Consider the following 26,442-nt stretch of genomic DNA (forward strand, 5'->3'; position numbering starts at 1 on the left):
ACACTAAACAGTAACGTAAACGACTGTTTTCGTCCTCGTGTGACCGGGGCCTGAGAGGGTGAGGCAGATAGTCACAGAAAACAGAACAAGAATCGACAACTCTACTCTCTGCTCACTCCTTTCCTGTAAAATACAGGTCCAGCCCATACATTATGCTCCATCAAGGATGGTGCTACAGGCCGTAAGGCATTGCACTTAGAACTACAATAAGCATGTTAATGTTAATCTAATACAGCTCCGGCGATCCACTAGCACCACACACACACACACAGAGCAGAGCTTGAATGAAACACAGAGAGCCAGAAGTAAGCTACTTGTACTCACGAGGCCTATTATGTGCAGAATCCCTCTCGCTTTCAGGTGGTTTTGATTGAGTGTCCACACGTGGACGTTTAAGGACTAAAAAATGATCCATTTGTCACTTTGCTGTTAGCAAATAATTTGGCACTCCAGCTAACAGGAAGTCACTCAAGTGTCACAAAGTAATTTAGCCTATGGGTAGGTCAAAAATCTAATGGGTGCTGGCCATTGGCCTAATCACCTGTGTTGGCTTTATGTTTTTGGTCAAACATTTGTTTGTTTCACATTTGCATTGATCAATAATTTTTCTAATTTAATTTAATTAAAAAAAATAATAATAATTTCGAAAAAAAAACAAAACATATTTCTTGGGGGTGCTTAGACAATCCTGGGGGGTGCTTGAGCACCCCCTAGCGCCGCCCCTGTAGGTATGGTGTTCTTTGGATGCAACTCAGCATTATTTCTCCTCCAAACACGTCTAGTTGAGTTTTTACCAAAAAGTTATATTTTTGGTTTCATCTGACCATATGACATTCTCCCAATCCTCTTCTGGATCATCTAAATCAGGGGTGGGGAACCTTTTTCCTCTCAAGGGCCATTTCAATTTTTTAAACATCCTCCGAGGGCCGTACAAATGATTGACCTCAGCTTAAAAATACTGAAATCACAGCCCATTCATTTGGCCTTTCTTTCATGCCGTGCAAAGAAAAAGCAAACTCTTAATCCAGATATTTTACCATGACTCGCGCATGCATTCACGTGCACGGTTGTAGCATGACCACCAAATCAGAAAGTATATTGGACACAAGATATGTGCAAATGTATTTCGTTTCCTATCCATGTTGACGTGATTTAATAGTGTGGGTGGGGGGGACCTAACCTCCTCTAGGGGGGTCCTCACCTCCCCGGGAAGATTTTTTTTTAAATGTTGAAGTTAAAAGCATCAATCTGTTGCACTTTGAGAGCAGCTTTAGGAGATCTATGGATACATCTCTCAACATCCATATGAAACAGAACTGGAAGCAGATGTATTTTTCTTTATGGATATTTTACAAATCACTCCTTTGAAACTGTATTCTTGTTTATTAATAACAACTTTTATTTACTGTCATATAGTATTTTATACCTGTTTACTTTATTCTCTTGTTTTTTAGAACTACAGTATAATGATCATATAAAGATGTGCCTTTACCTCACTGGTTGTAGAAAAAGCTTCTTATATTCGTTAGCATAGCTAGCTAACCAGATGCTAATAACAAAGTTATTGACTGTATGATCAGCATGACAGATGAACAGATCGCCACTGGGCTTTCAACTAAAGACACAGACACGCAAAAACTGCGGCATGTGTACGGCTCCTTATGGGTACTGCAATTTAGTTTGGAAGTGCCGAAGCGACGTTCTGGTGCTGCCCTATCGAAAGCCAAAGGTGCCATAATACGCCCGTATGTTCTGCGAAACTACGCGCGTATTTTCATATGATAATGAGCCCCTCCTTCTGATTTCCATAGCCAATGAGTTCAAAGTTTCTGCAACGAATCAGTGAAGAGTAAAGCCAGACAAAAGCAATCTGTAGAGGAAAAGTTCCTGACATTGTGAGGCTGTGAATTGTACATTATCCCAGATTGTACAACCAGATCCCTCTGGAGTGTGAAGTGAAGGGTATTTTCTCAATTTTTAGATGTCTCCTTAAATCACCTTTTGAAATGTACTTCTTATAACATGGCATGGTGTTACATATCAAAATGTTCAGTCTCTGGTCTTGCTAGAAATGCCAAGTCACTCACCTTAGAGCACTGTGTTATGAGATACTTAGCTTAAAAATCCGATTTTTGGAAAACTTAAAAAATGTACTCATGTCATCCATTTTTTTTGGTGTACCAACGTTTTTGGTTCACAAAAGTAGTGAAATATATGAATTACCCTATAGGCCTATATAAATGTGTTATTCATGTCTAAAATGAAAATGTGTACATTTGAATTTCGAGTAAAATACTCTACTTTCACCACAGAAAAGTTACATCAGGACTGATTCATGACTTCATATTCCATATTGAGGTTCATGTGATGTGTACAAATACAAATTGAGCATTACAACCAACTATTTATGTTAACATAAGAAACTGTAAAATCTCAATATTTACAATACAGGGTTCATACACTTTTTCACCAATGATTTTCCATGACCTTTACCTCATTTTCCATGACCAAAAAAAAAGACTCTTATGTGGCTAGCATGCCTTGCCCATATTCGAAATATTGAATATGTTACAACACAGTTTGCATTTAGCACGTCTTGGGTCAATGTCTTTTGATAACCACAATTGGTATTTATCCTTTAGAAGCCATACATTTTTGAAACTGCACTTCCCTGGCATCTTGGCATCTTTATATGAAATAGTAGCTCCTGTAGAATAGAGGGCGTGATTGTAAACATCCCTCACCAGTGAAATACTCAATTGTACGTTTCATTATACGATACATTATTATCATTATAGTATTACTATTTTGGCGATTAGATAACATAAATTATATTTGATGCAACTTTAGTTATGTTTCCATGACTTTTCCTAAACTTTGGGGAAAATATTGCATTCCATGACTTTTCCAGGTTTTTAATGACCGTACGAACCCTGACAATATCAGAACTTTCTCAACCAACTATTCATTATAAATGTAAAGACAGGGGGAGCAGTGTCATGGTCTTTGTCTGTCTTCCGAGACAGTGGCTCTGGCTGCTGTGTAGGTGCGGGTGATGGTGCATGGGCTGCTGGTGGCTGTGTCGGAGGGAGGGAGGTGTGCTAGGCGAGACTTCTTTGCTAGCTGGGTTGATCGTCATGGCTGTGGTGAAGGCTCTTGAGCCACGGTAGATCTTGACCTGGGGGCAGGCACAGATGGAGGTTCTTGCTGCCCAGGCAGCTGTGAAATCGGAAAGAAATATAGGACAATAATTACTACTAAGTTCATTAAAATAAAGTTCAAGTGGAAAGTTTCTCAAGCACAAATAACAATGCACAACTCAAAATAAAATGGGGAGGTGGGACAGGAGTCTCTCTCTCTTACAACCTATTTAACTATGTTACACCCACACAATGAAAGTACACTATTACTGTAATATTTACATTGACCTATCTTCAAATGGATCCTTGTTGTGGTTGCTGTATTCTCCAGGTTCTGATGCTCCATCTCCACTGCTGCTAGTGTTACAAGTCTGCTGTGCAGGGCTAGTAATCAGATAATAAGCCTGTTGATCAGGATAAAAGAATGAAGCAGAGGAAAAGTTGCTGTCGTTTGTGTGGTTGTCCTAGCCAGGATTTATTAAACACATTAATAAATTCACTTACAAATGATATCCGTTTTCTCAATTTATCTAATCATTCTCTGGTTTGACGCCACATGTATCTCTGCGTTGTGTTGTGTGGTAAAATTAATATGACTTCCTTCTTGCCAACCAGGTTTATTATCTGTGCAAACAGAATATAATGACAGCAGGAAATGGCTTCACCAGCTTTCTACCTCAATACTTCTCCTCAGTGAGGCCTGAAGCTAACTGAGAATGTACATTCTACATACATTTAGCCAATCAAAATAACTGTATGTCTGACATATTTCGTTTTCTAATCAAAAATGGACATAAATCCACATGCCATATTATGACTTTCATGAAGGATTAAAGCCTTTTTCATTTACAGTATAATACAGTGATAACAGATAACACACACAACCCGACTGCACTCACTTTAACATGGCTGTTGCACAGGCACAATATTAGCATAGCATTTGCGCTTTAGCATTTAAATAATATGAACAATTATGACTTCAGACCAGCATTTCACATATTTATACAAACAGAATAAACTTAAAATGTAAGCCAGATTAGTGCACGGGACTCATACACATAGTGGTTTGAGCCCTACATTAGCGGACGCCATTAGCCACACGCTAGTGGCGTAGCTCACAGAATGACATTAAACTACACATAAAACAGTTTCAAAGACACTTCTTAGATCGAAATATGACATAATCTGTGTACACAGTACACACTACTAACCTGTTGAACAGGAGAAAGTAATGAAGCAAAGGGAAAGTTGCTGCCATGTGTCTGTCGTCGTCGTCGTCGTCGTCTTCTTCTTCTTCTTCTTCTTCTTCTTCTTCTTCTTCTTCTTCTTCTTCTTCTTCTTCTTCGTCGTCGTCTTCTTCTTCTTCTTCTTCTTCTTCTTCTCTCGGCCCATTCCGTTTCTCTAACGCTAAACCGGAAGTGAGGCTAAGAACAGCGAACTTCAAGATAACAATACCATTAGCACTCCTAGTGGTGACTTTATGAACTGCAAACATTCCTCATTCCACCACTGCACCACTTTCCTCCTACCCTCTGTTGTTCTTTTTGGTATAGTTTTATTTGCTGCTTCTTTAATGTGCATTGTGATTTGATTTGAGCACTCCTCTATACTTCCTTCTAATGCTAACAATTGTGCTGACTCCTTACGGCAAAGTCTACATTTCTCCCAGTCTGCTTTACCAAAGCACCACCTGGAAAATATACTCACTTCCTATTTGTGTTGATGATAGTGAAAACTGGGTAACGATCACTTCCTATGGTACAGTCACTTTTTACATACCATTCACACGATTTAGCTAAACTATCCGTCACAAGTGTGAGGTCCAAGCATGATTGTGTCCCCCTATTCACGTCTATTCTTGTTTTTTGTCCATCATTAAGGCAAAAACAATGATCTTTCCTCTTTCTTCTACAACATCCCCATTACTGTCTGTTTGACTGCTTCCCCATAGGCTGTTGTGAGCATTAAAGTCACCACACCATACTTCCCTTCTGTGAGCCGTCCCTGCTATTGTCTGTCAAGTTTCAATGTGAAGATTTTTACACGGGTTATAGAAATTGATAAGCTTTATGCTTCCTTCTTTCATTGGGCTGCACATTTCTAGTATGACACATGCCTTGTCTTCAGGGGATGGAACTGGGGGCTGAAAAGAAGAACCGGTTCCGACCCAAAAGAGCACTAGCACGGAGCTAGAACGGGAACCGCGTTGGTGTGAAAGGGGCACTGTGTTCTTTGTTCCGTTTTAGAAAGGAAGTGTGAATACACAGATTCTGATTCTGAAGAAAACGGATATAATTTGTAAGTGAATCAGAGCTGGTCAGATAATAAGCCTGTTGAACAGGAGAAAAGAATGAAGCAGAGGGAAAGTTGCTGCCGTTTGTGTGGTTGTCCTAGCCAGAATTTATTAAACACATTAATAAATTAATAAGTGTGATTGTCATTCATGGGGGTATTGATGGGTATAGCCGCCTGGTCGTCTTCCTCCGGGCCTCAGACAACAACAGGAGCACTACCGTGATGATGAGCTTCATGGATGCGGTGGCCAAGTATGGTGTGCCCTCGAGGGTCAGAACCGACCATGGGGGCGAAAACAACGCTGTCTGCCTAATGATGAACATCTTCAGAGGCTCTGACAGAGGCAGTGCTCTCCGTGGAAGAAGCACTCACAACCAGAGAATAGAACGGCTCTGGGGTGACCTGTGGCGAGGTGTGAGCAACGTCTATTATGACCTCTTCAACAAGTGAAGGCACAATAGACGTAGACAATGAAATGCACATGTGGGCCCTGCATTATGTCTATCTCCCACGCATAAACCACGACCTACAGGGTTTTTTGGACCAGTGGAACAATCATGGGTTGAGGACCGAAAGACACCAGAGTCCCATACAACTTTTTGTCCAAGGTTGCCTGGAACGGCAGGGCCAGACCACTTCTGCCATGCAGAGCCTCTTTAGTGGAGGACAAGGAGATGCTCAGGAGGAGCCAGAAAGAGAGGTGGAGCTGATGCAGGGGATGTTGCATTGGACTGGCCAGAGAGGGTCACCGTACCTCGAAACCAGCACCTGCTAAGCGATGAGGACATGGAGCAACCCACCGCACAGTTTGATCCTCTTGCTGGTCGTAAAGGAGATCTTGGACTGGACGTCATCCAAAATATACTGTCATTCATGGCAACATTGAATGTTGTCTAATTTTGTCACGGACATGACACATATTTCACAGCGGCTCCCCTGCAGGCTGTTCTTTGCCCTTTGAACTCATACAAATTGCCTTTTTAAAACTACTACTTTGCACATTTTTCTAGTGTGCAGTGTATATATGTGTGTACCTATGTTTTTATGTTGCAGTATTCAAGTGAATTTTCCTTAAATAAATTACTTAGTTTAAACAATGGTCTCTCTCATTGATGTTGTGACAGTTACTAGCCCGCTTGTGGCCTGCACTTTGCCACGGTGACTGGGCTTTATATAGTCATCCATTGGGATGTGTTTTCGACAAATAACAGTCCAGACCTCATGGGGGAATTCAATAATAGCCACTAAATGTTTTTTTAAAGAAAACATAATGTGTTGACATTGATATATTACAAAACATATCCCTGAGTTTAACATTGTTCATTAGTGCCACGGTACATAAGCACATACTGTAGGAAAGCAACAAAAAAAAGCTATAGATGAATGCACTATGCATTGCTGCCTTAGAACATGCACAGCTTGAAATGCTATTAATATCTGCATGAAGTTTAAAAAATGCTCTTGTTTCTTTTACTAATTACAATGCTTTTCAACATGTATATATCCATTTTCATTCAGTCTTCATATGCGATGCTGTTTCTTGGTGAGCTTGACAGTAATTCTTGACTCCAATGAGGTGAAGAGGCTAAAATTAAGTTTATAATGTAATCTCTGGATGATCTCAGACATCTAGGATATGTTCTTGTGAGTACCTGGCCATAATGTAATAAAATATTCCGACTGACTAATTTTAATACCACTTTTACCTACTGATAATCTAAAACCTAGCAACGGATAATGTAAAATTCTCGTGAAAATGCATAATTGGGAATTGATCACGTTTTCAGGTTTGTTTATTTATATTTTTTAAACTGATGAAGTTATACATTCGGTGTTCTAAGACCTGGGATGTATGTCATACATGTGTGCCATGGCATTCAGCTAAACTGAAAATATCTCCATCACAGCTACACACTGTGTTGTGTGTCCACTTGCACTTCATCCCCTCGTCACCCTGTTAGTATATAAGTCCTGGTTTTCTGTCCTGTTCTTTTCGGTTCCTTGTTTGTCTATGTCATGAAGTTCTGTTTTTTTCCGTGTTGATTGTTGTTACTTGAGTTCCTGTACTGCCTGTTAAATATACATTTTTGTTAAGTTTTCTGCTGTCTCCGCATTTGGGTCCAACCACTCCTTGCTTCACACGACAATGATTGATTTGTACTATATATCGAATTGCTATTTTTGCCATTATTGTATTGTAATTAGTGCTTTTGCAGGGAATTATTATTATTACTTTAAATCTCATAGATATTAACATTATTATACATATGGCTGAAATAATCATCATCATTAATTGTTTTGTGATATTATGTCCCTCTTGTTTTCATATATATATATATATATATTTATATATGTGTCCCCTCTTCCTTCACAAGCACTATATATCAATATACTGTATATATATATCTATTCTGAAGCATGCAATGAAATACGGTAGAAGCAGAAAATGCTGCAGTGTTTGTGATGAACCTTTGACATTTCTGAATAAGTCACTCTAAAAAGTGTACTTGATAGTAGTTGAAGTAACTTAATACATTTAATACATCTGATTCAGATTTATGCTTTAGAGATTCCAATTTACTTTTGTGGGTTGTATTCATGTGATTTTTTTGTTCGTTGATTTGACTTGCTATTTTGTTATCAGTGAAAGCAAATCAATCAAGTTTCTCTCATCTAACGTGCGTGTGACGTCATGACGTCAACGTCTTTGCCAGATCTTTCCACCGTCACATGTGCCGCCTTTTTCTTTTGAGACGTGACTTCTACATACGGTAAGTGTGATTCAGACAAGTTATATTTCTTATATAAAAATAATGTACAATGTCAGATATAACATGTTCCACCTAAATTGTTTAACCAAACCAAACCAAGCTATGATGCACTGGCTCCACTGTTAGCTAAACCGCTAGATTTAGCTCAAACATGACGATAGTTGGTTGCTTGCGGGTAGAAGCCTACTCTCTTGGTTTAATATTGTCACTGAAATGTGTTAAAGTTATTCCTATTGTGTACTGGCGTAGCTGCTTATTACCAAATTAGCGCAAACTAATGCGCAAACTGGGTCATGTTAAGGCTAGTACTATCATTATTAGTACATAGCTTGTCACCAAACTGCACACTTTTTTTTTGGTACTATTTCGGCGTGTGTGTGTGAACGGTTTAATGTAGTGTCACCGCCGCTGCTTCGAGTGTAATTATAAAGACGATACGGCATCACCGAGCAGTGAGGGGGCATGTTGCGCTGGTGAAAGCTCGGTGATGCATCCGGCTGACGAACATAGAACTTAACCTCGCTGTGTGGGAGATGTAGTAATAATTTGTTGTGCCGGTGTTACAGTATAAGTTGAGTCATGACAACTGGCGACATTCTATTATTTTCGTCATAGGAATCCGGGGCGTGTACATTGAGGACCCATTGTTGACTTACCAGGAAAGAAACATCGTTTGTCGTTTACGTTCATCTTTTGCTATATCTGCCTTCCTAAGATCACTTTGCTGCACATTCAGTACTCGTATGTGAGGTTGTGGGTGAGAGTCCGATATCGTGACGCTTACAGGGAGGTATCGAACATTACAAAGTAGGTGACTGTGTGGATGCCTGTTCAAAACATTGCAAACTTCAATAAATCATTTAAATTATATATTTGTGTCCGACTTTCATTTGTTCATCGTTCTTAATGTGATGTATAGTAGCTTTGATAGCTGTCCATACCTTCAGACAGCCTAAAAGTAAAACACAAGTTGTTTATTCACAGCCCGAACGCTCATCGACATGACTGGATCAGTCATGACAACTTGTGATCAGCTCCGATTAAATTGTGATATCAATTCTGTAGCTAACCTCCAGGGAGCACGTTTATTTTATGAAATACCTGTATCCCTCTCATCACAACAAGACTCTACACTGTGCAGGAAAAACAATTACATACATGAAAATAACCTTGATGCATGGGAATTAAACACACAAACTAACAGATAAATCATCAGAAGAAAGCAGAGAGGAAGTAAATAACAACAGGAACACGGAAGGCAGACAGAATTGCTTAGACACGGGTGTCACATGAAATTTAAATGTTCTGGAAAGTTCCTTATACAGCTTTAGCCTTTTTTATCTCATGAAGTCCCAAAGTGACACACACTGAACAGTCTGGGGTCATGGTCCTTGTCATTTGCTTTTGTCTTCCCATAACAACGTGTCCAAGATGTCCATGTGTCAGGCTAAAACATGTGACAGAACTAGCTAGATTTGGAAAGGTTTTTTGTTGCTAAAGTTAGTATTCAAGCCATTTAAGAATAAAAATGCTTACATGACATGTCATTTGTTAAACATTAAGCTGTCTTCGGCTCTTTTCTGCTGTAACAAATGTAAATGTCCCCTCTGTGGGACGAATAAAGGTATTCTGATTCTGATTACATTTAACCTGTTGTGGAAACATTTCTTGATGAAATTGATATGAAACAAATGCCATAAATATTGCTGTGACACATGGTGTCACATCGGGACTTTAACCCTAAACATTCACAGTAAACCCGGAGCGACATATATGGACAATTAGAAATATGATTATGGTCTGGTCAGTTAATTTAGCTGATTCAATTATATTTAGTTATCATATGCTTTATTCTTCAATTCATAGTATGTTCAAACAAATCCAAACCAAAACATCATCCTTGTTAATTAAATTATAAATAAGAGTTACTTTACCATTAAAGCCCAGATATTTGACACTAGGGAGGTTACTTGTCAGAAATGTGTCTATTTAGTCTAAATGACGTTCCCCTTAATTTCCCCAAAAGTAGAATTGGGTCCGGGTTCTTATGGGTTAAACGTATAGGCTTAAAGGCATAATAGAACTACCGTATTATATGTATTCAACTTGTGCCCCGCTGGACTTACTTTTCTGTGGTTTACCGTTACTGTGACATATCAGTATAGCCACGGAAGATAGTTTGTGTGTTTTAATTCCCATGCATCAAGGTTATTTTCATGTATGTAATTGTTTTTCCTGCACAGTGTAGAGTCTTGTTGTGATGAGAGGGATACAGGTATTTCATAAAATAAACGTGCTCCCTGGAGGTTAGCTACAAAATTGATATCACAATTTAATCGGAGCTGATCACAAGTTGTCATGACTGATCCAGTCATCTCGATGAGCGTTCGGGTTGTGAATAAACAACTTGTGTTTTACTTTTAGGCTGTCTGAAGATATGGACAGCTATCAAAGCTACTATACATCACATTAAGAACGATGAACAAATGAAATTCGGACACAAATATATAATTTAAATGATTTATTGAAGTTTGCAATGTTTTGAACAGGCATCCACACAGTCACCTACTTTGTAATGTTCGATACCTCCCTGTAAGCCTCACGATATCGGCCTCTCACCCACAACCTCACATACGAGTACTGAATGTGCAGCAAAGTGATCTTAGGAAGGCAGATATAGCAAAAGATGAACGTAAACGACAAACGATGTTTCTTTCCTTGTAAGTCAACAATGGGTCCTCAATGTACACGCCCCGGATTCCTATGACGAAAATAATAGAATGTCGCCAGTTGTCATGACTCAACTTATACTGCAACACCGGTCGCCTCGATGGCGGGACTCCCTTCTTGTTTATGCTGGAAGTGACTGATGCGGCGTTGATAAAGCCTCACATTTATAGTAGCTCGGTGGTTAAAGCGTTATCCAGCTCTGTGTTGCTGTGCTAATGTGCTAATAAGAAGCCAAGTTGAAGTGTAATTTGCTGTTGCTGATAAGACCATTACTACGTTCGGGGTGATAATACGTGACTGTGAAAGCTTAACAACGAATAGAAATGTCCCCCCTAATACAGTATATAAATGTATTTCTTTTTCTTCTCATGATTTCTCATGCCTGACCGGTGGTGGTTTCTTCAGGCTTTGACACATCGTATTGGACTACTACCTAAGGTACGTGAAGCTACACTACTGTGAGTGATATAGAGAGTACTTTAATGTTGCTGTGTGTGTTCTGAAAGTAATTTCTACGTAAACGCAAAGTGCAGGAGGTGATTATAGGACAAAATCCACTGTTTTGTTTTCTGTGGAGTTATTCAATTTAGAGTTCAGCCAGAGCTAATATACAAATTATTTTTTACCTACAAAGATACTCCCAGTAAAGGGTGGGATGATCTTGATCTATGGGGACTCCCAGAGTTTTGTGAAATCCTCCAAATGGTGATACTGCAGGACAAGTTGATCTTCATTGTGAAAAGCTCAGTGGATGGTACATTGAACATTATAGAGCTTATGATCTCAAAACGTCACCAGGCAAGGAAGTAGAACTTCTTGAGCCACAAGATGATTACCCACTGGCAGACTTCAAAATCCGAGGGATGCGTCTTGTCACATTGAAAAGATATGTCCATGTTTAAAGGGTGAGGAAGCGAAAAGTGATATTTCATTAGGTGGAAAAAGAAATAATTCATAACTATTGTGTTCTCAAAACACATTTATTTCATACCAGTGTTTTTTTTTGTTTTCAAAGGTTTTATTTATCATTTCACCAACAAATAATTACACTAGGTAAATATCAGAAAATAATTTGTGAGAACACTCAAACAGTGTGTGGGCTTTTTTTGAGTGGTCAGAGTTTTAATGCTTCACCTGCAGAACAACAATATATTTGTTTTTTTATAACTTCCTATACATATTTGTTAGGGGTGCACCGAATGGGAAATTCTTGGCCGAAACCGATACCGAAAATAGGAAACAGTTGGCCGAATGCCGAAAGGCCGAAAATGATTAATAGAAATATATATAATGTATACATTTTTTACCAATGTTGTTCAGCTTCCTGATTATGGAAAAAGACATGATTATGGCAAAACTTAACTTAAATAATAATCACTAATATGGGTCCATAAAACATTTATTCAGCACTTTTGAATGCATACAGTACATTAATTCCAAGTCAAGTGCATTTTCTTTTCTCTGTAGGATAACTACAACAAAGTGCATTCAGAACAAAGCCAAGGTGCTTTAAAACTGCATAAACATCTAGGCCATTAGGCCTACAACAAAATAGTGTAAATAAAGACTGTAACAGCAAGGCTTCAACAACAACAAATGCACCTATAAGTGCATGCATACAAATGTGCAAAATGGATAAATCCACATGAATGTAACTATTTACAAATGAAATTACAATTGAATTTCAAGAATCTGTAAATAAGGCTGTCTGTCCTCATAAGCAAAGTAGTACACATTGTATAAAGATACATAAAGTGAAAACTGGATACAAAATCCACAATCAATTACAAATTAAATTACAATTTCAAGAATCTGCAAATAAGGTGGTCTGTCCTCATGAGCAATGTAAACAACATTGTATCATTTAGATAACGAAAGTACAATATATTGAACACTGTGCTGCTGTCATTTCCCCCTAATGATAACCTGAGATGGTGAATTATAACTCACAATGAAAATTGTTCAGGAAAGTGGGTATAGAGTAGACATGTAGAAATAGATAAGCTTATGATAAACCAGCCTTGTCTACTTATTAAGGAAAAGTGGGAGGTTCTTTTTAATGAACAGTAGCTTCTCTGCTTTATCAGCCATAAGTCTGTTCCTCTTCTCATCAAGCACATGAGAGGCAGCGCTGAACAGTCTCTCGCTGTCAGTGCTTGTGATTTGATCTTACTCCGCATATTTGTCCGGGTGTTTTGATTTCAAGTGGTGGAGTAATCCCGAAGTGGTGAAAGTCTTTGCAGTTACACCCCCTCGAGAAATGTCAGCTGAACACGTTTTACAAATCGCAATCCGCGCCTCTTTCTCTGATATTTTTAAATATCTCCAAGCGGCAGACATGTTGGCTGTGAGCCAGCCGCGAGCATGGTCGCGCGCCGTGCTTGTCGCTGCGTTTTGATTACGTCATCACAACAACACGTTAGCTTACCAACGTAACCCTGTTCTCTGACATTCGGTGATATTTTTTCGGTGCTAAAACCCTTTCGGCCGAAAGAGCCTTTTTAACCATTTTCGGACGATAATTTTCGGCGGCCGAATATTCGGTGCATCCCTAATATTTGTTATTGGTGCAAGACTAACTATCAACCCTTTGGAGATTGCAAATGATAACATTCAACTTTTTTGCACATACAACTTGTCAACTGCAGATTTCATTTATTTAAAAGGAACCTAACATTGAGGGTAAGGGTGGGCATTATGTCATTTTTTAAATATTTGCTGATGGAGTCCAGTCAGCAAATGCCGCCAGTGGAAAAGGGATTAACACGAAGTTGTAGTCCTTTTACTGAAAACTGATAACACATCTATAAGATGATACATTAACAGTGTTAATAATAAGGAATTATGTTTAATGTGCCTTTCTTAAAACGTATTGTGCTTGTGTTGTCTTCTCAGACTGCCATGGCTGATTCGACGCCTGCAAAACTGAAAGTGATTTTGGGGGAGAACAACATTGAAAAACTGTCACTTCCAAATGGCATACCGGAATCATTGGATGACCTTCTCATCAAGTTAAAGACTTTCTTTGGGTTAAAGGGCGACGTCAGACTGCAGTACATGGACCAAGACTTTGGCAACGACTTCTTCAATCTGAATTCCACCACTCAACTTCAGGATTTGGGAACAATCAAAGTGATCCACCAGCAAACAAATACACCTTTTGAACATTGCCACTGATACCACATCATCGTCTTCACTTGAGTGTGATGGCAATGTTTCGTTGGCATCAGATGACACAATAATCCTCTCATTCCCCGAATCTGTGTCCTCTCGAGCCAAACAGTGGCCAGCGGACTTTCCGATTCCTCAAATTTCATATGACACGGAGCTGCAGCTAGTGAAAGGGAATTCTGAGTTTAATGGAAGCCACAAAATGTTGACTGTCAGCTCTCGAAGCAAGTCTGATATTCTGAATAGACTTGCAGAAACAATTTCTGGATACAAGGCCTATCCAGATGATCCACATTTCTGCACAGTAGCAGAGGCTCTTATCAAAAAGCATCCTTGTTTGAAAGAACCTGGCTCATTCAATGGCTGCAATGGATGGAAACAGCGCCTGAAATATAAGATGGGGAAACTACAGGACTCAGCTCAAATTGCAGGGGTGCCCAGAGCTGGTGGTAAATTCCCTGAAACCTAAAGCTGCTACAGATGCTTTCCCTGCTAAAAAATTCAAGAGGCCAAAGCGAGCTGAGTCTAACTGTTATCCATCCTTCCCCACTGGTGCCAATCTGGAAAGCCTGGAAAAAGAAAGAATAGAACTTCTGACAGACATCAGGATAAGGAACAATAATAGGGTCATCGCAGACAAAATAGCTCACACGTTCGCCTACAGACGACAGGAGGTGGTAAACCAAGAGCCAGGAATCAAGGACTTCAAAGACAGGTGGCCGGCACTGTTCCAACAAAAAGAGGTAATAATCTAGTGTGTGTCCATTTTTTAGTAAGCTTTTATCCATTCATCATAATATGGTGTGGTAAAGATTATGTTTAACAGTGTTTACTGAAAGAATTTACATTTTTAATTTGTTATACTTTTTGCCAGTGTGTAGGCATGCTTAGTTTATTTTTTTTTTCCTCGAGCGTGTAAAACCAAAGAAAATACAAATGAAACAAAAGGTGATACAGTACTATCAGGGTGTCCGCGGGGTCTTAAAAAGTATTAAAAGTTGATAAATCAATTTAGCGAAAATTAAGGCTATTAAAAAGTATTGAACGGCATTTTCCAAGGTATTAAGAAGGTTCACAGCAACGACAACATGAAACACCCTTTAATTGACTGAAACGACATGTCGGGAAACCCCACAAGGCGGCCCCATGCATAGCGCGCCGTAAAATGCTGCTTATTATTTTAAGTTTCGTTGCCTTGCTCCGCTCTGTGTGTGTGGGGGGGAAATAAACGATTACGGTAACGGGTCCCAAGGTGGGTAGACCGGCATACGCAACGCTCTGGGGGTCCAACGGCTCCGTGTGTGCCCTATATGCAGGGGTGCACATAACTGGTACGCAGGTACGCATGAGCGGCAACAATCCGAAATGCGTACCGTCTCTTGTGTCACAAAGCGCATTTGCGTACCGACGTACTTGTGAAGCTTTCCCAGAAGGCGGTTAGATCACCGGACGACAGAGTCGGTCTCCGTGTGCACAGACAGAGCTGCTGTTAACGTTGGTCTGTACAACGGAATTGTGCCAAAACTACGCCAACCGGCTGTGGAGGGAGACTCCCCCCCTTCACTGGAGAACTGCGCTAAAACAGCTGATCACAACGGTCACACTCTGTGGTATGGAAAGCCAAAAGTGCCATAATACGGGGGTGAAAAAACGCGCGAACATACGGGGAGGTCCGTTTTTTCGCGTGAAAAAACGCGCGAAAAAACGGGCCAATATACGTGCGAATGTTCGCGCGGTTTTTTATATGATAATGAGCCCCTCCTTCTGATTTCCTTAGCCAATAAGTTCAAAGTGTCTGTAACCAATCAGTGAAGGGTAAAGCCAGAACAAAGCAATCTGTAGATGAAAAGTTCCTGACATGGTGAGGCTGTGCTGTAAATTGTGCATTATTCCAGATTCAGGGGACTAAGTATTAATTTGCCTTTGAATATAATAAATATATCAATCAATATATCAATATAACCTGCCTTCATTGTTTTTTTAAAATAAAATGGCATTACCCTTTTCCTTAAAACTCTGGAGTGTGAAGTGAAGGTATTTTCTCAATTTTTAGATGTCTCCTTAAATCCACTTTTAAATGTACTTCTTATAACATGGCATGGTGTTACATGTCAAAATGTTCAGTAGTCTCTGGTCTTGCTAGAAATGCAAATTCACTCACCTTAGAGCACTGTCTTATGAGAAACCATAGCTTAGAAATCCGATTTTTGGAAAACTTCAAAACTGTTGTGAAACACATATGTACTCCTGTCATCCTTTTTTTTTTGGTGTTTCAGATTTTGTTCACCAAAGTCTTTGGTTCACAAAAGTAGTGAAATATATCAATTACACTATAAGCCTATATAAATGTGTTGTTCATGTCTAAAATGAAAATGTGTAAATTATAATTTAGAGTAAAATATTTCCATCCCTCTACTTTCACCACAGAAAAGTTACATCAGGACTGAATAATGACTTCATATTCCATACCAAGGTTTATGTGATGTGTACAAATACAAATTCAGCATTTCAACTTTATTTTTCAACCAACTATTTATGTTAACATATGAAACTGTAAAATCTCAATATTTCCAATATCAGAACTTTTTCAACCAACTATTCATTATAAATGTAAAGACAGGGGGTCTTTGTCCATGGTCTTTGTCTGTCTTCCAAGACAGTGGGTCTGGCTGCTGTGTAGGTGGGGGTGATGGTGCATGGCCTGCTGGTGGCTGTGTCGGAGGGAGGAAGGTGGGATTGTCCCGGGTTGATGCTGGGATTGTCCCGGGTTGATGCTGGTGGCTGGATGGGAGGTACGTGTGCTAGGCGAGACTTCTTTGCTGGCTGGGTTGATCGTGATGGCTGTGGTGGAGACCTTTGTATCGAGGTGTATCTTAATCTTGTGGCAGGCCAGAGTCCTGCATCGGGTCGGGTATCCGCGGGTACCCGACGGGTGACCCGCAAAAAAGGTGATTTGCGGGTGGTATTTTTTCAAACGCTTTTTTCCGGGTTCGCTTCTGGGTAAAACAAAGATGATGCGGGTCCGGTTGCGGGTTTTGCATAATAAATATATTTAAACAATAATATTTTAGTTTAATGTTTAAATCCTCAGACCTCTCCTCCGCGGGACCGAGCATAATCATAACCTCTGCAGCGCATCTATCTGCTGCTGAGCGCACCACATTCTGAATGGCTGAGGTGAAGCTCTCTAGCGGAGAATACACCATTTTCAATAACTCTTCTTCAAGAGCGAAATCCAACGTCTGGGAGGCTTTTGGTGTCAACCTAGATGGAGAAAATAAACAACATCCCAGGCTTTTTGAGCCAAATATGCAACTGCGTGTGTTAATAATTGCACGTTGTCACTGCTTATATATATGCGGGTTCGGGTCGGGTTGCGGATCTTGTGCCGGCGGGTCGGGTCGGGTTGCGGAACTAATTGGCAATATGTGCGGGTAGCGGGGCGGGTTCGGTACTGCACGTCACGGGTGCGGGGCGGGAGCGGGTCTTGAAAATCAGACCCGTGCAGGACTCTGTGGCAGGCACAGATGGAGGTGGAGGCCGCTGTAGGGATGCTGGTCCTCTGGTCCTCGGGTCCTTGGTGGTGATGGCTGTGGTGGAGGTCTTTGAGCCACGGTAGATTTTGACCTGGGGGCCGGCACAGATGAAGGTTCTGGCTGCTGGATAAACGCCGCCTCTGGGCCACTAGGCCCAGGCAGCTGTGAAATCTGAAGGAAAAAAAACATACCTTTACATTTAGCAAATCAAAATAACTGTATGACGTATTTTTCTCTAATCAAAAATGGAAATAAATCCACATGCCATATTATGACTTTTATGAAGGATTAAAGCCTTCTTCATTTCCAGTATATAATACAGTGATAACACACACAACCCGGTTGACTGTACTCACTTTAACCTGGCTCTGTTGTACACTGATAGGCACAATATTAGCATAGCATTAGCGCGCTATTAGAATTTCAATAATATGAACAATTATGAACTCAGACCAGCATTTCACATATTTATACAAGCAGAATACACTTGAAATGTAAGCCAAACTACTGCACGGGAGTCATACACCTAGTAACATAGAAGAACAAAGAAGCTAGCGGACGCCATTAGCCACTGTAGTGGAGCCGAACTAGCTGACAGAATGACATTAAACTACACATAAAGAACAGTTTCAAACACACTTCTTAGATCGAAATATGACATAATCTTTGTACACACTACTAACCTGTTGAACAGGAGAAATGAATGATGCAGAGGGAACGTTGTTGCCGTTCCAGCCAGAATGCCAAGTCTGCGGCAGACACATAATAACAACACTTACTTTACGGCATGCGCTCAGCAACACATTCCCTTTTACGGCATGCCCACTGAGGCCTTTCCGTGTCCTATACTGCCCTCTGCTGTTTGTAATGATATACAATATTTAACATAAACATGCCTTCGAGAGTATAACTTAATTTATACAAGACAATATACATTGAAAATGTGCCCACATATTTATGCGGTTATCTGAATCATATTTCTACCCCTTATATTCGAAAATATATGATTAAATATCTAAAATATGCGCACTTCGACGCTGCGTGGGTGGACTCCAGTTATATCTTTCAAACTAAATCTATCCACTATCTGCTTGTAGACTAACGGTCAAAGGGTCTAATATCCGGGAGGGCCGGGCTCGAGTCTCGGAAAGGAAACGTTTTTTTGTGTTATCTCTTTTCATTCACTTACAATCTTTGTATAAATGCAAAGTATTCCAAGGTCTGCTTCACCTTAATTGTCCCAACTGCTTGGCAACAGCTTTCTGTTCTCCAGTTGTTTAAAGTGGTAGCCTGTCGCCTGCGTTCATGTTTCAAATAAATGGGAATTGATCAGCCTCAGATGTATTAATTTATTAAAAACAAAAAAATTGAATTTGAATGTTTCTCTTCAGTGCAATTGCAATTGCACATTGCATCATTTTTGTGTTCTTTGTTCTGTTTTAGAAAGGAAGGATTGTTTACTTTTTTCGTTGTCTACAAAACCGGAAAAACAACATAATTGTGCTTTTCCAGACACTGAAGAAAGAAAAATACCATGAATTTTCGGTATCAGGGCTGTTAGGGAAAATATCAGGCAATATATCTTGAGAGAAAACTTATCTTTTGATCCCGTTTGAATTGTGCCACGAATTACACTTATGATGTTTGTCATCTTAAACAATCACTTCCATGTCAAAAAACTCAGTTTGTCGTAAAACTGTTGAAATATAAGACTATGAAAAATACGCAACTAGAAAGAAGTGAAATGTGCCAACGTGACGGCCGTCTTGGTGTGTGGTGCGCGACGGGAGATGTAGGTCATTGACTGGTTTCAGGCAAAAAAAAAGTGTTACTTCACAGTTTTACGACACATTTCAATTTTTTTGACTTGCAAAATTATCTTTTAAATTGACAAAAATCATATGTGTAATTTGTGGTTCAATTCAAACGGGATCGAAAGATAATCTTTCTCTCTTCATTGACTTCAATACATACCTTTTCCGAAATAAGGTCCCATGGAGCTCAACCGGAAAGGGAGGGACTTCGCCTCTCTATAAGCATGCAGCAGCAGTAGCAGCAGCCGGAAAAATGTCCACGAGAAACTTCATCTTGCGTTGCAAAAGGACAATAAATGACTGCACAAGACTTCTCCAAACAGATGATGCCGGTCATGCCGTGTTACAATCCACAGTAACGAGGTAAGGGCCAAGCCTATCGCTACTACCAACACAAAGGAATGTAGTTTGTTTTTGCATGTAACGTAAACTGAGGTTGTGTGAGATCTTTCACACTTACAAATTCTGTCTTCTCCCCTATTTCACCAAACCGTTTACTGGCAGGTTAGAAACCATGGAAAGGAGCCTCGAGTGGTCACGGGGCAGGCTAATTAACGTCCCTACAGCTGATCTTTTACTTCAGGACCTTCGGGAATATATACTTGAAGTCCGGGGATCTTGGCCTACCACACCCGCACAACAAGGTAGGTCGATGTGATAATTGTTCACTTTAGCATAGGCTTTCGTTGATAAACCAGTGCTAGTATTGTTGAGTACTAAGTGTCCAACAGGCCAATACATTTTAAAGTAATTATTTGTTTTAAATATGGGTAATACCAATATAAACACCTTTTTTAATCTGTAGTTGCCAGCTATTAATTACAACATTCTGGTGAGACGCTCTGAGTCTCGAGTTGTCCACTTAAAACTGTACTCCAAATTCCACCTTTATATCCTGCCACAGTAGAGGAGACGCTATTCCCCCTCCCCCGTCGAGGGCAGTCTGGCCATCTGTAGTACACCACGTATCATCAAACGTGTGAATGAGGACATTGAAAGGGTGCCAGAGGGGGAGTCTCTGTCTTCAGGGTTGGAAGACACAGACTGCAACTATGTATCTCTATGCCCATACACATTTATGCTTTTGTTCTTACTGTATACTACAACTATAGTGTATTGCATGTCCACTGGTTTAATGCCAAACTGCATTTCATTTTTTTTTTAAAGTATCTTTAGGCTGGGCAATGACAATAAAATAGACGCATTGTGTGCGTTTCTGGCACAACGGCATAAATGCGTTGCTTTTACAACAATGACAATAAATGTAATCTAATGTTTTGCTGTTGTTGCAGGTCATTCTGGCTACCACGCCCCACTCATTTTGTTGGGTGGTCGAGGTCCCCCACAATTCAGCATTTCCAGAGAGCAACTCTCTTTTTTGAGGAGCTGTGGTTTTACAGCAACAAAGATGGCACAGATATTAAAAGTATCTCTGCGCACAGTGAGACGGCGATTGAGGTATGTAGCAATGTCTTCAACATTGGAAGTGCCATCTTGTCTCAATTTATTGTAAACATCCCAAGGAGGGGTTGTAGCCATGTTACACTATGCATGTTGTAAAGTAAATCTGAATACCGTAGGTCTCATATATTTAAAACATGTTTATTTTTCAGGCAGTTCCACATGCTGCGCTCTGGGACATACTCCACCATCTCAGATGCTACACTAGACGACCTCATCAAGGAGATAGTGGCTGGGAATAACCAGATTGGCCCTGAATCTGTCAGGGCACAGCTGCAGGCCCAGCAGATGTGGATACAGAGACGCAGAGTGCGGGACAGCATGAGGCGGATAGACCCAGAAGCAGCTTCACTGGACATGTCCTCTCAAGCTGCAGAAGACAACTCCAAAACAGTGGAGGATCTGCAGAAGCAACTGCAGGAGTTAAGAGTCCAGCGAGAGTTTTGCTAACAGAGGTTTGCTGGCTCCGACGACAACATCCGATTCTATACAAGGTAATGTTTTGGCTAAATTCTATCCAAGTTTTTGAGATGGGTTAGCTTATAAAGAATCCTGTTTACCTGCCGTGTGACCGCTGACTATATGCATGCAGTGTTGGAATAAGTACTCAACTTAACTGAAGTATAAGTACAAATACTATGGTTTTAAAATACTCCTGAACTGAACATGTAGAATCATAAATCCTGTGTTTTCATATATAAAAAGTAACTAGAAACTATGAAGGTTAACTAAATGTGGTGGAGTAAAACATATTAATACTAACAACATACTGATAATATTTTACTACAAGTGGAAATCTTCAAAACCTTACCAAAGTAAAAGTATGTCAATATCCACTGCGTTTCCCCCAGTTGCACACGTAAGAATGAAGAGTAAACGTAGTCATTGTGTGTAAAATGTTCCCTGTATGTTTTAGATTATTATTACTGCTGCTAATGTAGTTGCTACATTTTACTGCTGTAGATTACTATACCTGCACCTAGTGCCTTCTTACTCAGTCTATTTGAATTGTAATGTATTATAGCAAACAAGAGGAAAGCATTAGCCCATGTGTTACAGTTAACACGATTGTATTTACTGTCAATTAATGACTGACATGTGTCTTTTGTGTACAGATTCCCGAGCTATAACCACCTGATGGCCTTCTGGTTTTTAATTGAGCCTTCAATTCATTAAATGGTTTGTGTTACTAGAGCGATATCAACTGCCAAGAGTAATGAAGAAGTGGTTACACACGCACGTCCATCAACGGTAGGTTACGTTTCTTTTAACACACAATCTAAACACAAACTGAAGGGAAAATGTCTCTCCGACATTTCATTGCTTTTGTGTAGGCTAAAAGGCTAAAGTACTCAATCCTTTTTGAATACATCAGAGAACTAAAACAACTTAATGTTTTTCCCATAGTGTGCTACACTCATGACATTAATATAGTAACCTTTTTTTTGTTTTTATCTTCCAGAGACAGCTGCTTCAGCCAATTGACGAGTTCTTCCTTTTTCTATGCTTCCTGTCGGTGGGTTTGAAAGAGAGGGACCTTGCAAACCGCTTCAACGTACACCAGTCCACTGTGAGCCGCATCATTGCAACATGGACAAGTTTTCTTACAACTTTATTGGGGTCACAGTGCATCTGGCTTACACCTGCAGAAGTTCAAGCCCACCTCCCAGAGGCATTCAAAGATTTCCCAGACACACAGGTGATCCTGGATTGCACAGAGCTGAGGTGTCAAACACCATCCTCACTCCTCCTCCAAAGTGAAATGTATTCTACATAGAAATCTCACTGCACCATGAAAGCCCTGGTTGGCATAGCCCCACATGGCGCAGTGACATTTGTTTCCAGTCTGTATGGTGGTTCTGTCAGCGACAAGGAGATTTTCAAACAATCTGGAATAGCTGCGTTGTTGACTGAAAACATAGCAGTGATGGTAGATAAGAGCTTCCTGATCAGCGATTGCTGCAAATGCAAGGTGTACTGCCCACCTTTTCTGTCAAAGCAGAAGCAAATGCCAGCCTATGAGGTGAGGGAGACACAGGCCATTGCCAGACTGAGGGTTCATGTAGAGCGTGTCATTAGGAGGATAAAAGAGAACAAACTTTTTGATGGTGAATCCCACATAGGTATTGTTTGTATTCTTATCGATAGTCATGAACTTTCTCTTGTGACAAAATAGACTCTCCGTTAGTAAACGTTTACTCTGTGTAAAAGTGATTTCTGTGTGTAAAAGTGAGGTAACATGTGTAGATGAATAACATCAACTTGTATTCGTCCCACACATACACACCTATAGATGTAGTTATATTTGTGTCTGTGACTTTATATTGAATGGGAAATAACTGGAAAATACCTGTGTAAGAGAGAGACTCCTGTCCCGCCTCTCCATTTTATTTTTAGTTGTGCATTGTTATTTGTGCTTTAGAAACATTCCACTTGAACTTTATTTGAATGAACTTAGTAGTAATTATTGTCCTATATTTCTTTCAGATTTCACAGCTGCCTGGGCCTAGGAGAAAGAACCTCCATCTGTGCCTGCACCAAGGTCAAGATCTACCGTTGCTCAAGGGCCTTCACCAGAGCCATCACCACCGAGGACCAAAGGACCAGCATCACTACAGCGGCCTCCATCTGTCCCTGCCACAAGATTAAGATACACCTCGGTACAAAGGCCTCCACCACAGCCATCGCGATCAACCCAGCCAGCAAAGAAGTCTCGCCTAGCAGACGTACCTCCAATCCAGCCACCAGCATCAACCCGGGACAATCACACCTACCTCCCTCCCACACAGCCACCAGCAGCCCATGCACCATCACCCCCACCTACACAGCAGCCAGACCCACTGTCTTGGAAGACAGACAAAGACCATGGACAAAGACCCCCTGTCTTTACATTTATAATGAATAGTTGGTTGAAAAAGTTCTGATATTGGAAATATTGAGATTTTACAGTTTCATATGTTAACATAAATAGTTGGTTGAAAAATAAAGTTGAAATGCTGAATTTGTATTTGTACACATCACATAAACCTTGGTATGGAATATGAAGTCATTATTCAGTCCTGATGTAACTTTTCTGTGGTGAAAGTAGAGGGATGGAAATATTTTACTCTAAATTATAATTTACACATTTTCATTTTAGACATGAACAACACATTTATATAGGCTTATAGTGTAATTGATATATTTCACTACTTTTGTGAACCAAAGACTTTGGTGAACAAAATCTGAAACACCAAAAAAAATGGATGACATGAGTACATATGTGTTTCACAACAGTTTTGAAGTTTTCCAAAAATCGGATTTCTAAGCTAGGTTTCTCATAAGACAGTGCTCTAAGGTGAGTGAATTTGCATTTCTAGCAACACCAGAGACTACTGAACATTTTGACATGTAACACCATGCCATGTTATAAGAAGTACATTTAAAAGTGGATTTAAGGAGACATCTAAAAATTGAGAAAATACCTTCACTTCACACTCCAGAGGTTTAAGGAAAAGGGTAATGCCATTTTATTTAAAAAAACAATGAAGGCAGGTTATATTGATATATTGATTGATATATTTATTATATTCAAAGGCAAATTAATACTTAGTCCCCTGAATCTGGAATAATGCACAATTTACAGCACAGCCTCACCATGTCAGGAACTTTTCATCTACAGATTGTTTTGGTCTGGCTTTACCCTTCACTGATTGGTTACAGACACTTTGAACTTATTGGCTAAGGAAATCAGAAGGAGGGGCTCATTATCATATAAAAAACCGCGCGAACATTCGCACGTATATTGGCCCGTTTTTTCGCGCGAACATACGGACCTCCCTGTTTTTTCGCGCGAAAAAACGGACCTCCCCGTATGTTCGCGCGTTTTTTCACCCCCGTATTATGGCACTTTTGGCTTTCCATAGAAGTACTCCACAACCCCCCCCCCCCGTTGACGTTCGTGATACAGAGGGCTTCATCAAATAACTTTGAGTGGAGCCAGAAGTTGGAGTACCAAACACTGACTCCAGGTACTCATCTGAGTACCTCACTGAGAAAGTTATGAGCACCCCTGCCTATATGATCATTTTCTGATAACGATGAAAGAGCCCGCCTCCCTCTCCCCACGTCTCCTGCTGCTGCTGGGCTGTCAGAAGAGGGGGAGAAAAAGAGAGGCAGTCACCGTTTATTAAATATTCTTATATTATTATACAGAGAACAGAGTCGTTATCAATTTGTTTTAAAGCTCAATAAATAACAAAGAAGACCTCTGACCGGCACTTTCCTAATTTTGTACGGAAGATTTAAACTTTAACGGTTGTTAATGTTGACCGGCGTAAACATTTTTTTACGGAAACTGCCGCACGGTCCCCTCGTTCCTTGGAAGAGGCGGTGGGTGGGTGTTTTTCATCTGCTGGTGGACTACCTGAGACATACAGCAGGAGAACACGCCGTCCACCGCGGAGAATAAACAGAAGGGCAACCATGGCAACCATGCTCCGGGGTCTTCGTCGCTGCTTTTGGTGTATTTCGGGCGGCAGCAGCGCCACTTACAGGCCTGACATATGTACTACATCGTTTCCAGCATTTCCAGCGGTCTAGTGTGAACGGACACGTAAATGAATCGAATGCGTGTGAAAGGAAGCCTTTTTTGCGCTTGCGTATGCGTTTTACCGTATGCGTTTTACCGTGTGGGGCCGGGGTCTAAGCCAAACTATATCCGGTCACAGAGATCTGCTATTTTAAAGTAAAGTCAACACATATAGACCCTAAATATAGTCTATATTAAGAACGAGAAAAGTCTTAACATATATATCCTTTTTTGTAAACATATGACAAATGTGTGAGGGTGATGACGTCAGAGCATCGTCTTATGTGCCAGGGCTTAGCCCCGGACAGCCCCAGCCCAATTTAACCCCTGGGTATTTGTGAGGGAGCTCCTATGGCATTACCCCGCTGAAGCTCACCAAAGTTTAACATATTTCATAGTTCAAAGTTTTGTCAATTGTTTTGTTTATTGGTCAAATACTGGTTTCTAATGGTTTCTGAGGAGTTTTACTGGAATGAAAGAGCACAGAGTCTACAGAAGCAAAAAAGCAGCATACTGCATTAAACCTGACCTTCACAGAGAGGTTGAAGTTCATGTGGAAAGGAGGCTTCAGTAGTCTGTCTGCACTCTGTTTAGTTTTGCTATCTTACAATCAATATAGTAAATGTGAGGTAAAGTGTGTTGCCAATGTAACCGGTTAGAACTCAAAGTTGCGATGAGGTCTTAAAATGTATGGAAAGGGTCTTAAAAGGTATTAAATTTGACTTCAGGATTCCTGCATATACCCTGACTATATGAATGCAATAACGAAACATTTAATTAATAATTGAATAATCTGTAGTGTCATTGTCTGGTATCAATAAACAACAACGCTTTAGCTAATTACACGTCCGAAAAGGGGTCGGAAGAAGTTTACACTTGCTTCAAAGGTCCTTTTTTCAAATGTTAATTGCATACAGACTGAGTTCAATTGAATTTTTATGAATTTACTCTGTC

General features: G+C 40.2%; 3 protein-coding genes across 5 annotated transcripts; 2 read left to right on the forward strand and 1 right to left on the reverse strand.

The window, feature by feature from the left end:
* Positions 1 to 2,667: 2,667 nt before the first annotated feature.
* LOC307029537 (uncharacterized protein) lies at positions 2,668 to 5,150 on the reverse strand. Of its 3 annotated transcripts, none has more exons than XR_013805380.1 (3): positions 4,352 to 5,150; positions 3,423 to 3,544; positions 2,668 to 3,219 (listed from the first exon to the last, which is right to left on the reverse strand). XR_013805380.1 is itself a non-coding variant. In XM_079665621.1 (3 exons), exons 1-3 carry the CDS (start codon positions 4,530 to 4,532, stop codon positions 2,969 to 2,971), a joined length of 534 nt encoding a protein of 177 aa, XP_079521747.1. In that variant the 5' UTR covers positions 4,533 to 5,150; the 3' UTR covers positions 2,668 to 2,968. The 3 variants fall into 3 exon arrangements, 1 of the variants encoding a protein (XP_079521747.1); XM_079665621.1 differs by having other exon boundaries at positions 3,423 to 3,524; XR_013805381.1 differs by having other exon boundaries at positions 2,668 to 3,544.
* A 5,820-nt stretch (positions 5,151 to 10,970) lies between these two features.
* On the forward strand, positions 10,971 to 22,208 carry LOC307029231 (uncharacterized protein). Its single transcript, XM_079664996.1, has 7 exons — positions 10,971 to 11,374; positions 13,832 to 14,850; positions 19,633 to 19,820; positions 19,962 to 20,101; positions 20,750 to 20,915; positions 21,071 to 21,412; positions 22,034 to 22,208. The coding sequence occupies exons 3-6, from the start codon at positions 19,711 to 19,713 to the stop codon at positions 21,366 to 21,368; spliced, it is 714 nt and encodes a 237-aa protein (XP_079521122.1). The 5' UTR covers positions 10,971 to 11,374; positions 13,832 to 14,850; positions 19,633 to 19,710; the 3' UTR covers positions 21,369 to 21,412; positions 22,034 to 22,208.
* On the forward strand, positions 22,032 to 23,919 carry LOC307029232 (uncharacterized protein). Its single transcript, XM_079664997.1, has 3 exons — positions 22,032 to 22,169; positions 22,381 to 22,434; positions 23,406 to 23,919. The coding sequence occupies exons 1-3, from the start codon at positions 22,135 to 22,137 to the stop codon at positions 23,821 to 23,823; spliced, it is 507 nt and encodes a 168-aa protein (XP_079521123.1). The 5' UTR covers positions 22,032 to 22,134; the 3' UTR covers positions 23,824 to 23,919.
* The last annotated feature ends 2,523 nt before the right edge of the window (positions 23,920 to 26,442 follow it).

Source organism: Notothenia rossii (assembly GCF_949606895.1).
Source record: "Notothenia rossii genome assembly, chromosome: 2".
In the NCBI taxonomy this organism is placed as follows: domain Eukaryota; kingdom Metazoa; phylum Chordata; class Actinopteri; order Perciformes; family Nototheniidae; genus Notothenia; species Notothenia rossii.